The sequence below is a fragment of the Lontra canadensis genome, unplaced genomic scaffold (genome assembly GCF_010015895.1).
Source record: "Lontra canadensis isolate GAN:19392208 unplaced genomic scaffold, GSC_riverotter_1.0 scaffold2, whole genome shotgun sequence".
NCBI lineage: Eukaryota > Metazoa > Chordata > Mammalia > Carnivora > Mustelidae > Lontra > Lontra canadensis.
The window spans coordinates 47,506,900-47,523,985 of record NW_022630996.1 but is presented as its reverse complement, the minus strand read 5'-3'; the positions used below and the strand labels follow the sequence as shown (position 1 = coordinate 47,523,985).

The following is a 17,086-nucleotide window of genomic DNA, read 5'->3' as shown; positions in this document are numbered from 1 at the left end:
AAATTCCATTGGGCAAACAGGTATGTAACATAATATAGCATTTAATTTTATAGTATCAGGAATTATTTGCTGTTGATGTGAGCTGAGTTTAAAATGCATTTATTGAGCACCTAGCATCTTTTAGGCCCTGAGTGAGGCAGCTGCTGGCATTATTAAAAAAAGAGTAACTCATAGTTATTGCCCTTGAGTATGTTGGGGTCTTACGTGAGAGAGACCTAACATTTCAACCTGGCATGGCAAATATTAAGAAAGAGGGATGAATTGGTTGCCGTTGGAATAAGGAGGAGGAGAATGTAGCCCAACCAGGAGCTTCAGACAAAGCTTCCCTGATAACATGTCATCTAAACTAAGGGCATGCAGTTCCCAGAAAAGGGTAAGACCCCAGATATCTGAAATAGCTTAGTGAAATAGCATGATGGGCAGAAAGAATTATAAGCACTTTGCAACTTGTAACTCTAACTTAATTCAGCATCCTTATTGTGTCTGTTTCACAGTATCTATCTCCAAGACTGCAAATCCAATGATGGATGAGTATATTTTTACGGTGGATTAAATATAATACTGAGTATCAATGACCAAATAATTGAATCATCCCAAGTGGGGACCTGTTGCTCCCAGTTTCATATAGAATCAGTATACTATCTTTAAAGTATATTCAGACAGTATGCAGTTTCTTGGGAAATACTTGGGTGTTGGCTCATTCTCAGAAAATACGGGAAGATGTTACATTCTAGCCTTCAAATAATGAATACTGTTAATTAAGAAAGTAAATGACAAATTATTTGACTATTATAAGAAAATATGTAATCTCTCCTGCTATTAGTCTCATTCAGTCTTGAAAGTCATGACATTTCATTAACACGTGCCAACAGAACATTCTCACCTAGGAATTAAAATGTTAAAATCTATACCTACATTTATAACCACACATGATTTTCAAATCTCACCAGACTAGAGAATTTAGACTCCAGAGATATTTGGAGTGGAGAAATTATCATGCAATTTGATTGAAGGGTAGAGAACCCTTGATAGCTAAATGTCATCTATGGGAATATCAAAGAGTAAAAGAGGTTAAAGTGAATGGTAGTTTATAAAAAGTTCAGCTCTAATGAATTTTTTATAACTCTTAAGAGAATTTAGAAAGACAGAAAAAAGACTTTCTTTTCCCTTATCCTATGAACTGAATATTTGTGTCCCTCTAAGTTCAACTGTTGAAGCCTAATCCCTAATACTATAGTATTTGAAGGTGGGAAGATAATTTGGTCAGGAAGATAATCTCGCAAGATAATTAGGTCAGGAAGGTGGAGTCCTCCTAATTAAGGTCAGTGTCTTTATAAAAGAGATTCTAAGAGTTCTCTTTCCCCTTTTGCCAAATGAGGACACAGTCAAACATCTGCAACCTGGAAGAGAAGCTTACCAGAACCCAACTACACTAACTGGGTCCAGCCTCCAGCCCCGTGAGAAAGAGATTTGTGTTGTTCATAAGCCACCCAGGCTACAGTTCTTTGTTATAACAGCCCAAATAGATGAAGACATCTCTCCTCCCTTTCCTTCCCCTGTTCCTTCTCCTCTGCCTCGCCCTATTTTTCCTCTCCCTTCCTCATTCTGTCTTTGCCCTTTTCTTCCTTTCTCTTCCTCTCTCTCTCCCCCTTTCTTTTATTCCTTCCTTCCTTCCTCTCTCTCTCCCTCTCTCTTCATTCCTTCCTTCCACCATTTCTCCCTCTCTCCTTCCCTTCCTTCTCTCTTTCCTCTCCTTCTCTCTCTCCCTTTCTCTCTTTCTTTCTTCCAAATCCCAAGATATTGTTATTATATAGCCATAAAGACTCCGGTAAAATAAAAGTAGGGAGAGAATGAAGGTCATGTTTAAAAAGTAATGGGAGATTGATAGATGCAAACTACAAGCCTCCAAAAATTTGTATCTAAAACTTTCCATTTAGGTAATTTTTAAAAATTACATCTCACATGGCTAAAGCAATAAGTGCTTCAATTTTTTTTGGTCACAAGAGGTATCCTCATACACACACAAAATATGTGATTTGAAAAAGTAGTTAAACAAAAACAACTAATACTCCCATCCCTGCCCTCCTGAGATAACTGGCCTCCCCCTGGAAACCTCCTTTTAGGATCAAAGACTGCTTTCTAGGGTCCAAGTGTAATATTAATTTTGCTAACTTACAATGGTCTCTGATCTTTCCTATCACACACAAAAAAATAAAAAATGCTTTTTCCCTCTTTTGAACTCTCCAAAAAAACATCATGGAGGGAAGTGGGGAATCCCCACTTCAGCATACAGAAGTTCTCCTCCAGCCATTATCAGAGTTAACTGGGAGCAAGTTCCATACCCCAGGAACCCATGATAGTACTGTAAAACATCTGAAAACACTTATGTTTGCATTCACAGTAATAAAATAAAATTAAATAAAAAAAATCATTGGGAAGTAACTGTAACTATAACAACACAGCTGTTTTGCTGCATTGCAAAATTGACTTCACAGTCAAAGCCAGTAATCCGTAGGCCCAGTTCCACATTTAAACAGTTAAATTTCCCATGAACTCAAGCCATGTCTTTTTTAGCTTATTCAAAGATTCATGTATCTGAGTGTCTAGGCGTCTATAAACTGGAAAAGTGGAGACTGTCAACCACAGCAGTCATTATGGGTTCCATATTCATGCATTTAAAGAGTATCTCAAAGCTTTTCTTTCTTTTTCTTTTGTCACAGTCTCTAATATTCTTGATGGGCTTTTTTTTTTTTTTTTAAATGAAAAAGCCACTATTTGTCAGTCCTCTTTTCATTCTAAATGAGTAATATTCAGTACGTGAAAGTTGGCTTGTCATCATTTCCATTTTCGGGTTCCTATATTTCAAATACTTCAATGCAAAATACAAACAAGGCAGAAACTTACGACAAGTCCAGATTTTTTTTTGGCGCACAATATTCCACATATGCCACAAAGAAGGAACTGGAAGGGAAAAGAACAAAAATTATTCTATATTCAAAGATAAGAAAACCTCTTTTTTTTTTTTTTTTTTTTTTTTTTAGCTTATAGCTCACTCATGACACTTGCTCCAGGGAAGAATGAAAATTTTACATTCCCATCAAAAGCTGGAAAGGAAAATACCTCATTCTAGAAGAGTAAGAGATAAAAAAGCTAACTTTAGTGAAAATTTGTTCTTTGCCAAGTTGATATAGGTAATCCTGGTACTTAAGCAAAACCAGAGTCAGTTTTATATCAGGCAAAATTATGAAATAAATAAATTTAGAGTTTTGTTCCTCCTATTTTCTTTCATTGTCTTCTTATCCCTTTCTACTTTCTTAGGGAGAAAAAGCAGTGTGATATATTCATTCATAATTGATTTCTAAGCAATTAGAAATCAATGGGCTCTACTACAGGTAGTGAATCTCACACAAACAAAAAGAGAAGGCATCAGAAAGGGAGATGTCCTTTAGGGACATTCTTTGTACCTCTCAAACTATGTCAGATAAAATGGTGACCTCATTCTACCAGAAATATGGTACTTGTGCATACGTTGGAAGAACTCAAGGAGATGAAGCTGTTGATGGCATGTCATTTCTTGTAAATAAGCACATTAGTGACATAATTGCTTTGCAAAGAAGAAGCATCAAATAGTCTACCAATGACACACTATTAGATACTTTGGTTATCGGAAAATGGTAAATCATTTAACTTGGTTAGAAATATTTAGAGTCATTTAAATGTGCATTTATATATACATCTGGCTGGAAGCAAACCATATAAATAAAATAATACAGTCATTAATAAATAATAAGCTCACTAAGGGCTTTCAGACTAGCAAATAAAGCTTGCAGTGCAGTTAAGTTTTTCCTTTTGATCTTCTTTTTAAAATTGTGCTATCTCAAGTCAGAACTAATAAGGTAAGTGGTTTTAACTGGGTTTCACACATCGGTAGACTTTATAAATATATACATAAAAATATCCTAAGAATTATCTAAAATAAATAAAATGCTTGTGAGAAACATCACCAAAATTGGAAAAAGAAATAACAAGTTACTGAAGTTTCCCTTTGCAGGGATCTTTCCATGTAAGGGAACAAAATAATTATAAAGCAGGCAATGATGCAGCAAGACAGATCAGAGCACAAGGATATATAAGGATTTGCTTAAAACATAGATGATCTTTCAAACTAATGGCAAAAAGATCAAGATCCAATGGAATTAGGGCAGTTTACAAACTTTCCCTAACATAATACACCAAAACATCTATGAAACAGTTTGAATATGTAAATGTATATAAAAAAACAAGTATAGTAAAAAATAACACACCTCTCAAAAGCAAAAAATAAATTGGGATCATATTTAGAAAGCCTATGACAAACAAGGGTTAACTTATTATTAATCTAATAAAGTTATTTTAATACCTTAAACCATGAGAACATAAAAATTCAGAACTTTATAAAACTTGAATACTCGTATAGTTTTCAGAAGTTTTAAAAAGCTACTTCTGAGTAACCATTGGTCACCCCCCACCTTTGTGTCTTGGGTCCAAATGAACTTGTCCTTAAGAGTCCTTAGGACTCTTCCTTACCGATCCTGTCTCATGTCTATTAAGGCTGTGCTCAAGCCATTCCACTTTGTACCCCTTGGTGCTTCCAAGCTTCCGATCAGCATGCCCTTGTCCTTGCTTGCCTGACTAACCCATTACGCACCCTGAAAGTCCACTCACCCAGAACTCATTCCTGAAGTAATTTGAAAGCAATGTAGTTTTGCGTTCCTTGGACCTCTTCTGAAATCTGTAAACATTGCCATTATTTATTCACAGCCAAGCTCGAGGGGACTTCAGGAGCTTAGGCCCAGTTCTCCTTCCCAGCCACTTGATTAGAACATCTAAGTGGAAATAAAATTACTTCCTTCTATGGTCCACTAAGGAAGGAAGGTCTGGGCTTGGGGGTGTGGGGGGAGGTAGAATACAAGGGGAATCAAACAGTATGTTTCTACTCTCAATCAGGCCTGGAGAATAAATACTTCCTGATAGTTACTTCTGTCAGGGTATCCAAAATCCTCATTCCCTGGAGGAAACTTGTAATTTGAGAAAACATCTACACATGTAATGGGCGGTATATAAAATCATGAAATTTATGAGGAAGCTTTAAGGGGTGTTAGCAGAAATTTAGCCATCACAGTTTATAGAGAAGTATAAAAACAGCACAAGAAAGCAGTAAACGATCTTTCAATTTCACGGGCAGTCTGTAACCCCAAATCACAATGCTGGAATGGATTTTTTTTTTTTTAAAGGTTTTATTTATTTATTTGACAGAGAGAGATCACAAGTAGACAGAGAAGCAGGCAGAGAGAGAGAGGGAAGCAGGCTCCCTGCTAGGCAGAGAGCCTGATGTGGGACTCGATCCCAGGACCCTGAGATCATAACCTGAGCCAAAGGCAACGGCTTAACCCACTGAGCCACCCAGGCACCCAACGCTGGAATGGATCTTAAAAGATGACTTAACTTAGTCCTTGCAGTTTGCACGTGGGGAAGTACAGGTCCACACAGTCTTGGTGACTTGCTCAAGGTCACTCATCAAGGTCACAAATCACCCATGTAATCTAAGGCTTTTTTAAGTGAGTTAATTTATTTCTAATAATGTAATGAAATGCTCTTCAAAAGGATTTTTCAGTGCTAGTACAGGGCATCATATTAGCAAATCCAACCAGAAGTGTTCAATGAACACCTGGTCATCTATAATTGCTCTCTTTGCCCTTCCTGTTGTTAATTTTTGTTGTAATAAGAATGATTATAAGATCAATCATAAAACAGTCTACAATTAAGTGAACCTTATTATATAGGGAATTTGTTATATTTCAAAATACTTTTTTTTTCTCAATATAACTTTATCAAGGGTGCAAAGCACTCACACCACGTTATGAAACAAGTGAAAAATAGATCTGTTTAAAAAAATAAAATTGACAGCTGGAAACATGTATATCTGAATTAGAGACACACTTTTACATGAGACAAATAATTGTATTTCGGAGAAAATGGGCTATGTAAACCCAGGGAGAGTTATTTGCTTTGCTTTTACTATAAAGTTATATAAATGAAATGATCTAATGACAGGGAGTGCAACTATGTAATGAAGCTAGTTAGCCCTCTGAGTGGAATTCATCTGATTCTAACTTAGATTAAATTCAATAGATGACTAAGGTTGTGATTCATTGTAGGATGAAATGGAGCTGTAATGGAAATAGCATTCTGTATTTTGAGTGGATGCTGTTCATGCACAGAGCCTTCTGCTTCTGCTTAAGATGGAAAAAGAACAAAGATGTCGTTCCCACGTAAACAATAAGAAAAAGCCAAAAAAACGAAGACAGGGAGGGGTAACTTTGAGAGCCCATCAGAATGCTGAAGTCCAAGGCAATGAAATACCTGCAATTCAAAGAAGAATAAGGCCCTGTAAGGAAATTCTGGACACACGCTGTGTCTTTTGTTGCAGAGACAGGAGAAGGGGATGTGGGTTGTCGCGAAAGTGGGTGTGGGTGAGGGAGGGGTAGGCGGAGCAAAGCTCTGCTCTGTCCTCAGTCTTTCTTTGTTATGAAGCCAATGCTTTAAGCCCCTGGCAAAGCGGTAGCAAAGCTTATCATTTCCAGGATTTATGCAAATACAGATTGCAACTCTAGAGGAATTATAGAAAAAGATAAATGCACCAAAGATAATCACTGTACTAGCACAATCAGTTCCTAACTAGAATGACTGCCTTTTGCACTAACAGCCTAGGAGAATATATGAAGAAAAAGTACAGACAAGATTCTGGAAAAAAAAAAAAAAAAAAGTACATTTGAACTTTTGACATCCAATCAAATTCTCATTCACACAAGAGATTACAAAAAAGACAGGATCATTTGGGCAAAAGCACAGTGGTGGGCTAAATTATGGCTCTTCCAAGAGATGTATGTCCTAATCCCCCAGAATCCATGAATGTTACCTTATACAAGAACAACAACAAAGCCTTTGCAGATATGATTAAGCATCTCAAAATGAGATTTTTGTGGATTGTCCAGGTAGGCCCTAAATATCATCACAAGGGTCCTTTAAGAGGAAGAGAAGAAGGCGGAAAGAGACAGAAGGTTCCAAGAAGACACAGAGAGACACAGGGAAGGAGATGTGAAGAGTCCACACTGCTGGTTGTGAGGGGGAGGAGGACTGTGAGGCCCAGGATGTAGGCAGTCTCTGTGAGCTGGAAATGGATTCCTTCCTGCGGCCTCCAGAAGGAATCTAGCCCCACAGACCTATTTTAGATTTCTGGCCCCCAGAACTGCGAGAGAATAAATTTCTGTTGTTTTAAGCCACTAAGTTTGTGGCAGTTTGTTCCAGCAGGAATAGGCTAATACAGGCTCCAAAACGTTGTACATGACACACTCTACAAGAATTACTAGAAGTTGCTAAGGAAAACAAGCAGGGAAAACCATGAGATAAGAAAGAAATGTAGGAGAAAAACACAAAAGAAAACAAAACGATAAATCTTTTACATTCAAAAGTATTGATTGGAAAAATTAGTATCTGTTTAGAATGGATATTGCAAGCGACTCTGGCCTGAGACAGGGTGAGGTGGGGGTAAAGAGGATGTAAAGAGAGTTGGAAGACTCTTATCATTTAGCAGAATAACATAATAATTATAATACGTAATAATAACTAGAATAGCTAACTAGTTCTAGATATTGACGGAAAGTACAACTTTAAATCTGTGCCTTAAAATACAGACTGAGAAAATAAAAATAAAGAGAAAAATACAATTTGATAGTAAAGACTGAACCGACAGATGTCAGGGAAGTTTAAAAAAGTGAAAGGAAATAAAGTGAAACTATAAAATAAGCTGGAATAAGTAATTCAGTAGTGTAAGCAATCAGACTAAATGTGAATGCATTCAGTTTTCCTCGTAAGAGGGAAAATAGAAGGGAAAAAACAGTCCACTAGGTAAAGAACGAAAGGGATTTGCTAAAAGATCCCTAAAATGAACAAATGAATGAAAACCTCTTCTTTCCTTCTGCCTTTCTGTCTCTGTCTGCCTCTCTGTTTCGTTTCTCTCTGACCTAGATGCTCGTTAATGAATACTTTATGGAGTATTTCTTTCTGTCCAAGAAAAGCTTATTCTGGGAAAAGACTATGAGTAAAAAAAGGGATCTTGTAGAATTTCTCAATTTTAAATTATATAATGGAAAATGTTGAAACCGTGGTTGTAATGGAAGCAGATAAAAACAGGGACCAGAAGAACAAGGAAGTGTTAGGTGAAGGGATTATGAAAGATAGTGGGCCAATCTTGTTTTAAGAGAGCTATTAAAATTTTTGCCACATCACATTGAACCATCTCAGATGAAACAATCTTCACTGAAATTCACTGCCCATTACACAAGATACACATACTAGAAAGTAGAAACAATGCTACTTGCCCCCCTCAACATAATGAGCTGAACCACAAACTGAGCTTAATACTTTGGTAAGCTTTGGGACACCTGGGTGGCTCAGTGGGTTAAAGCCTCTGCTTCGGCTCAGGTCATGATCTCAGGGTCCTGGGATCGAGCCCCACATCAGGCTCTCTGCTCAGTGGGGAGTTTGCTTCCCCCACCCCCACCTCTGCCTGCCTCTCTGCCTGCTTGTGATCTGTCTGTCAAATAAATAAATAAAATCTTTAAAAAAAAAAACTTTGATAAGCTTTAATGATTTATATAATTTTGTCAAAATTAATGGTTTCTTTAAAAGATAGAGAAAAATGATCAAGAAAACAAATATTAAATTTTGGGAGACCGACTGGAAAGAAATCTATTTCTGGTTAAACTGTGTATCTCTCCTTGTACATGGATTGAAAGTTTGATGATTTGCTTTGCTATCACCCGTTCTTGTATATTTTTATTCTACTTCAATCACCTGTTCAAGTATGATAACTGGAGTCTCTTAAAGAATTATTTTGTAGCTTAGCACACAAAACGCTACTGTGCTAATGTAGTTCATATTTTCCCTGATATTGTTGCTGATGTGATAGTGATTTTCTGGCTGTCCTTATCAGGATGAGTAGTTTTATTATCAGTTAAATATAATGAATCATAAGCCACTGCATAAAGTAGATGTACCTTCCATGACCACCACATTTCAGTTTTACTTGGAAAGTTTTTTTCAGTTCAACAAAGTCATAGTAGTGGCTGAAATACAGTATTTATGTTGCAAAGCATTTTGATTGTCTCTCAGTTCTCTAGGGAAAAAAATGTATTGAAAAAGGGAATTTTCTTTCACGATGGGCGAGCGAGTGAAGAAAAGAAATTATGGAGCAAAGAAACAGTTTTGAACCTCATGCTACATAAAAGTGCAATTGAATGTGTTATTTCATTTGCCATTACTGGTACTGTTAGGGTGAGAGATCATCTATTTTTATATCCAACTTTGCCACAGCTATGCTGTTGAAAAGAAGTTTCTAGATAACAAGATGGAATTTCAAACTGAATGAATGAATTGGTAGATGGGTGGAAGAATGTATCACAGGATGCATGGGGAGGGGCAGAAACTAATCAGATTTGGCCAATTACAGATACAAAATTGGGTGCAATTATTCTTTTCATTTAATTAAATCCCATTAACTTTTTTGTTTTCCTGAAACACTCATGATTGGTCAGATTAGGTTAATTCTCTTCTAAATGGTGGCATTTGAAAATAATTTGGATGGTTTTAACCTTTTAAATGTCACAATCCTAGCTTTGTGGGTTTCAAAAGTTTCCTTCCCAAACCTCAGGTGTCCTTGAGATGTTAGCATGAGTAGAACTTTCTATTAAAAAAAATTGCTGAAAAAAATATTACCTTGACACTGAATGGTAACTTCCAGAAGATCTTTTTTAAATGTGAGTAACTTCCCAAACTAAAAAAAGTTGTAATCTTTTAAAAATCTTTATTGATGTATAATTGACATATAACATTATATTAGTTTGTATTCTTAATTATGTGAGACAGAAAATGGCTTGGGAAAGGGCCCTATGATTATATATCCCAGCTGTTGATTTATTTTCTCTCAATAGACAAAGCATAGGTATTTCCCCTTGGTGTAACCAGAAATTGGGCAGTGTCTCAACACTCTCAACTGAATGCTGTTACTTACTATCACCTACTCTGCTCTATAAACAGCTCTGACTGATTATAATTCAATCTCCCCTTTAAATGTCCTTTATACAGACACTGTCCCTTGATGCACACACTATCCCAGTCACATTCAGAAACTTGCTCCTGGAAGAAATCAGATACTTGTCATTTAGTCAAGATCAAATAATGTAAAAAACAGTCAACAGGTATCACCAAAAGCTTCAGGACATTAATAAAATCAGAATAAAATTTGTTAAAACGTGAGATCAATTGGTCTGTTACTCTGGGGTTCTTTCAAGCTCTTGGATACTATGGCTGGCAAGCCTTTCTGTCTGAAAGCAGAGATTCTAAAGGAAAAAGAAGAGTTCCTCATTTTATAATTATAAGCCATGGCCTGTTCCTGGATGGACCATAACTAAAGGCAGGTAACTACCATCTATACATGTTCCCTCTGAGGAAAAAGAGAATACTATGGTAGGCAGAGTAGGGTCCCTAAAATCAACTTCATCAAACTTTAGAGCTTATGTCACAATTGTAGCAATCCAGACCACATGAATCCTCCTTGAAATCTTTTGTAAGATCTCAAAGTGAAGGGATCTCTTCCCAGTTGAGGGCAGATGTCTCATACAGTAATTCCATCTGAATATTTATCCAGTTCCAATTACCAAGATTTCCCTCAACAACCAGATAATCCGAGAAAACACTTTTGGCTGCCTTCATGATTAGACCCAATTCAGATTATGTGACCTCAGTTACGAAGCCTTGACAAGACTTTTTCAAGTAATTGCCTCTGTGAACCATTTTTATCAGAATGACATGGGGATATCTGTTATAAATGCACAGTCATGGGCCCCCACTGAATCAAATTTTGGTGGGGTGGGGGTCCCAGAATCTGCATCTTGGATAAATTCCGCAGTAACTGTGATGCTCCTTAGAGCAGGAGAACCTTAGGTATAGAATCGCAGGACTGATTTATTTCTCCCGTTTGGCTTAGGTGAGCTGGTGCCACCGGAGCTGTCCACATGTGGGACCCACCATGGGAGTAGAAGGCCTGAAGGGGGCAGCGATGGATGGATGTCTAATACCAGACTCCAGAGACTCCCTAGGCTTATATAATGAAGGAAGTTTCTTCTCTTTCCTGAAGGATTTAATGGAGAGTATTTGTCTCTTCATTCCCAGGGGCAAAGACAGTTATCAGAAGCACCCCAGGAGAAGTAAGGGTGTTTTGCTCATTCATATTTCTATCAACCATGATTCAGAGGGTAGGGAAGGAAACTGATGTTGTCTTCTCTGGATCCTACTGTCGACATTTTATGCACTTGCATGGCAAGTTTTATGTGGCTTCTCTTTGACAGGTTCACTTCCCCCATCAAAGAATAGTGACTTTTAAGGTCTTTTTGCTTTTTTCTCCTCCCCTACCCAATTTCCCCGATGATAAATCACTTCTGGTGATCAGAACACCTAGACTGAAGCAAAAGTGGAGCTCTCCATGCTCCACAGAGAGCCTCTAAGGAAGAGAACTGGTTCTTTAAAGGACATTAACAAAGGGAAGTTTTCTTGCCCAACTTTTTCTCTTTATTGTTGTCTGTCTCCCTCTCTCTTTTAAGAGAGTCTGGAACAGGTGATTAGAGTCTTGCAAAAGTTAACACAGAGAAGAATTTTACTCCCACTCTGTGGTTCAGCATTATAGTTTATATGACTTAGCCAAGTTTCTATGTCTGCTACAGTTCTCATAATGAATATTTTGGATCAGGTAAGAAATAATAGTTTTCTTCCTGAATGTATTTATGCCAGAGACTGTCAGCATACATAATTGGACTGTGAAAACCATTAGGTTGGAAAGAGTAAGCTAGTATGTTTCCAAACTCCATGGGTAATCACAGTTGCAGAGCACTATTTTTAACACACCTGAAATTTACTAGCGGTGCAAGTGTCCTTTCTCTCCACTTCCCTATTTAGTTAACTTCAAACTGATTTTAAATACTGACAAACATGCATGACATCTTTCCTGTAACCTCAATCTGACTGCCAGAGAGCCTTCAAGCAAGGTAAATAGGGAAACTTGTAAATTAATCCTCAAAAGAGGTCAGTGGAAAATTTATAAAACTGAGAGCTGATTAAAAATTCCTCATTGCCTTAAAAGATCTAAAATAATATCTCTTAACACAAATTAGGCTGTTAACACTAACAGATTCTGGGAAGCGACTCTGGAAAGTGAGGCTTTTGAGGAGCAAATTTTGGAAGGAATCATTTAATTGAAGTACAATAATGGTGCAGAAGATTTATAAACTTAATAAAGGACCCAGGGAACATGCTGAGTTTCTGAATTGCTTCAGAACAGTTCTGAATGGTGGTTTCTGAGCCTTAGTGATTTATGTTATTGATGTGATGGCTTTCAGCTTTCTCTGGATAAAGAGGACCATCATAAAATAATTTTGAGCCCTTCTTCCAACCTCCCACTGATTCATTTCTTTATTATTCAGCAACTGTATTATCCCAGTGAAGTTGCATGGACAGTCTTCATAGTATTAAAAGGTGATACTACAGTGAATAAGAAAATGTTACGTCAGAGAGCCAGACATTAGGTACTGGCTCTTAAAGGGGCAAAAAGATTAAGCCTGACAGATTTTCTATTTCCTAGAGTTAAGGTGTGCTTTTACCGAAAAACCCACAAAGATTATAGGAAAAAATAATAAAGTAGAAAAAAAATAATTTTGGAGCATTAAAAAACAGACTTGGGTAATGGGCTCTGGAGAAAATATTAAATGCTGCACTCTCCAGCAAGATCCTTCAGCACAAAGATTATTTGCCTTACTGGAATAAAGTTTACAAGATATCTTAGCAGAGGGACCTTTACCCTCATCTTCCAGTTCTTTTAGTTTGATTCCTGTTAAAGGACCCCAAATGGAAATACTTTCTCAAGTATTCTGTTGGGATAAATTCTCAAATTTCCAAAGTTTACTTTTTCAGAAGTTCACAACACTTACTATTTGGGTTCTCTCTCCCAGTATTTCTGGGAAGGCTAAAACAACCACTCTACTATTTCCACTTTGTGGGGAGAGGAATTAAGAAGCCAAAAAAATCATACAGTAAGTCAGTGGCAGAAGTTCAATGAGAGCAGAACATGGGGGTTCCCAAATTATTACTTATTGTGCATTATACCCCATTTCATGTTAGCTCTAAGTAAATTAGAAACACCTTGTCAAAAAATATGTTTTTTAATAGACAAATCATAAAACATTCCTAATGAAAAGCTTATAAGAGAAATCTCTCTGGTGGGAAGGACGGCTATACAAGAATGACTATCACCGTGCTGTGAAGTGTGTAAACCTGATGATTCACAGACCTGTATCCTTTGGGGCGAACAATACATTATATATTAATAAAAAAATTAAAAATTAAAAAAAAAAACGAATGACCATCACCTTAGTTTTAAACTTCGTCTGGAATTTGTGTTTTCTTTTTCCTCACAGTCACTATCATTTTTTTTTTTTAAAGATTTTATTTATTTATTTGACAGACAGAGATCACAAGTAGGCAGAGAGATAGGCAGAGCGAGAGGGGGAAGCAGGCTCCCCGCCCAGCAGAGAGCCCGATGTGGGGCTTGATCCCAGGACCCTGGGATCATGACCTGAGCTGAAGGCAGAGGCTTTAACCCGCTGAGCCACCCAGGCGCCCTGTCACTATCATTCTTGGCCTCAGCTGTGGATAAAACTTAAAGTAAGATAAATCCCTATCACCTTACCATTACTAAAATAAGCCGATAGTTTCAAAAGAGCTTGACAAAAAAATCAAAGAAGGTACAAGAGCAACATTAAGGAAGGAATTGTTTGACGCACAGCAGTGGTCCCCTTCCTGATGCATAGCTTATCAGCTCTGAAGGCCCTGGGCCATTCCACATCCCATCTGAAGGACCCAGGACCGATGATTCCAAGAGGATACCAAACTTCTGGAGACAAAGTGTCAGGGGCCACTTTCAGGTTCAACTCCACCCAATTAAAATTATTCTTTTGAGGATTCTATGAGTTAATTTGATAAAAATGCTGATTTTTTTTTTTTTACATTTCATTCTGATTTCTTTCTTTTTTTTTTAAGATTTTATTTATTTATTTGACAGAGAGAGATCACAAGTAGGCAAAGAGGCAGGCAGAGAGAGAGGAGGAAGCAGGCTCCCCGCTGAGCAGAGAGCCCGATGCGGGGCTCGATCCCAGGACCCTGAGATCATGACCTGAGCCAAAGGCAGAGGCTTTACCCACTGAGCCACCCAGGTGCCCTTCATTCTGATTTCTATCCAGATTTCATGAAATAACTCTGAGGACCTTTATTTTTATTCATTTTAAAGTACCAAGACCATAAAAATGCCTATCTATGGGATTACCTGATTGAGGAAAGATACATCATAAAGAATAGGTACATTTGGTCCTGCAGGACATGCATATTCACAGGTTGGAACAGGACTATCAAAAATTCTGTTCATTGGAGTATCTGGGAAATGGTGTTGGTTTATAGTGTTGCCTATAGTTTCCGGATTTAAATGTTGTAATCAAGAATAATGGCTAGGAGTTAGACAGAGGGAGATTTCCACTCATTACCAGGAGCATTTTTCTTATGAACAGACCTGTCCACAATGTAGCCTGGGCTTCCTCAGAACAGGAATGAGGTCCCTCTGGGAATGTTTGGAGAGTGACTGAATGGCCACCTCTTAGGGTGCAGAGTACAGTTCTGACAAGAGATTGAAGTAGGATTCTATGAAATATACTGACATTCTGATTGAGATTTACCACATGGCTACAAGATCCATTTTCAAAGAAGTAGAGTGTAGTGACCAGAAGTGGCACTGCAATCTACCTCTGATGCAACAGAAGACATTTCAGGCTCCTCAGCGTCTTGGGCTGTTTGCTGTTGTGACCATAAATTAGCGAGGACAATGTATACAGGTATGGTTAATTGCCACTACCGAATATAGAAAGCCAGGTAACAATTTACTGTAAGTGCAGAAACAGCCGTGCTATTTTTACCTTTCTTTTTATTTAAGGTTAATAATAGATGACTCTTTATGGTTCCTAGTGTATAAAATTATAACTGGCATCCACAGACAGATTTTATAGTTTAGGCCACTTGCCAAAACATTAGTTAATTTATATTCTTTATAGTGCTGTGGGAGTTGGGGGACTTTAATACTTTGCCTAGAACCTCAGCAGGAAGGAACTACAGCCAGATCTAGATTTAGAACTTAGGGTGACGTGATCAAGATGGTGATATAGATTGTTCCTGACTTCGTTCCCCCTCATGAGAAGTAACAGCTATTCAAGAAGACCCCACTGAAAGAACCCTGGAACACGGGTGTGAGACTGAAGCACCCCACGGCCCCACAGAGACCAAGACAGACTGTATTTGTAGGGTAAGAAAGGCAACGACATAATGACCACATTGCCCCTCCCCCAGACCATGCGTCACCATGCAGCAAAGTCTTGCATGAGCCTCTGGTTCCTCCAGCGAGAAAAAAGAGAACCCAGGAGGGATAACCAATCCTACCGGCACTGTGGGTCATTTTATGGGAGCCCCTACTCTGACCTCATACCATGGGGATTAAAGGGGAATCTATGGGATTTAACCATCAGGAATGTGACTGTGATAGAGAAGCAGGGGAGAGGTTTGCAACCCCCAGCACATGGATCTCAGTAGACTGAGTTTGTACCTGAGCTGGTATTGCCCAAGGGAACCCCAACCATCATCTCTGTCCACCTGTAGAACCAGGTCAGGGGCACACACAAACTAACCAGGGAACTCAACAAGGTGCAGATATGCCCGATTCAGATACCCAGTGAGGAGTTCTGTGGGCCCTAGAGCCTGATTTGCCCATGCCCAGGCAGAGAGCTGACTCACAGCCTTCCCTGCTGTGGGGAGTGTTTTCTGGGCCCATCTGACCAGAATGGCTGGCAACAAGCCCTGAAGCTGTACGGCCCAGTGGCACTCGAGCAGAGAGCAGGAAGGCAGAGCTGAACGCCCCCAGAGCAAAGCTAGTACCAGATGTGTAGCCCAAAGTCAGCAGAAGAAAGGATATAATAGAGATCAGAGCAGAAACAAATATAGGAGAGAATGGAAAAGCAATAGAAAAGATGAACCAAACTAAGAATTTGTTCTTTGAAAAGATAAACAAAATAGATAAACCCTTACTTAGACTAATCAAGGAAAAAAGAGAAAGGACCCAATAAACAAATTATAAATGAAAAAAAAGAGACATTATAACTGATACCTAAAAAGACTCCAAATAGCCAAACAAATCCTGAGATAAAAAGGACAAAGCAGGAGGCATCACACTTCCTAAATTCTGCGTGTACTATAAAGTGATAGTCATCAAAACAGTATGGTACTAGCATTAAAGCAGAAAAACAGAACAATAGAATAGACTCATGAGCCCAGAAATAAGCTGAAGCATATACGCTCAACTAATATTTGACAAGGGAACCAAGATGTTCAACAGAGAAATACATGGTGCTGAGATAATTGGATATTCACATGTAAAAGAATGAAATTATCTTACACCACTCACAAATATTAACTCAAAATGCATTAAAGACTTCAATGTAAAACCTAAAACCATGAAACTCCTAGAATAAAGTATAGGAAGAAAGCTGTTTAACATGGATCTTGATAATGATTTTTTGAGTACGACACTTAAAGCACCTACAACAAAATAAAAAATAAACACGTGGGACTAGATCAAACTAAAAAGGCATCTGCACAGCAAAAGAAACTGTCAACAAAGTGAAAAGACAACCTACAGAATGGGAAAAAAATATTTGCAATCATATATCTGATAAGGGATTAATATCCAGAATATCTAAATATATATCCAAAATATATTAAAAAACATACAATTCAATATATTAAAAAGTTAAAAAAAAATTAAAAAACAGGCAAAGGACCTGAATCGACATTTCTATAAGGACAACATGTACGTGAAAAGATGCTCATCATCAATAGTCATTAA

The 17,086-nt window shown here is 37.8% G+C and overlaps 1 protein-coding gene across 4 annotated transcripts in view; it reads right to left on the bottom strand.

Annotated features, from left to right (window-relative positions):
* The window catches only part of TMEM196 (transmembrane protein 196), a 48,530-nt gene that overhangs the window by 5,536 nt on the left and 25,908 nt on the right, over positions 1-17,086 (bottom strand). For all 4 annotated transcript variants that reach the window (XM_032873600.1, XM_032873611.1, XM_032873604.1 and 1 more), the window contains exon 2: positions 2,905-2,961. In XM_032873600.1, the coding sequence (XP_032729491.1) occupies positions 2,905-2,961 (57 nt within the window). The remainder of the gene's footprint in view (positions 1-2,904; positions 2,962-17,086) is intronic.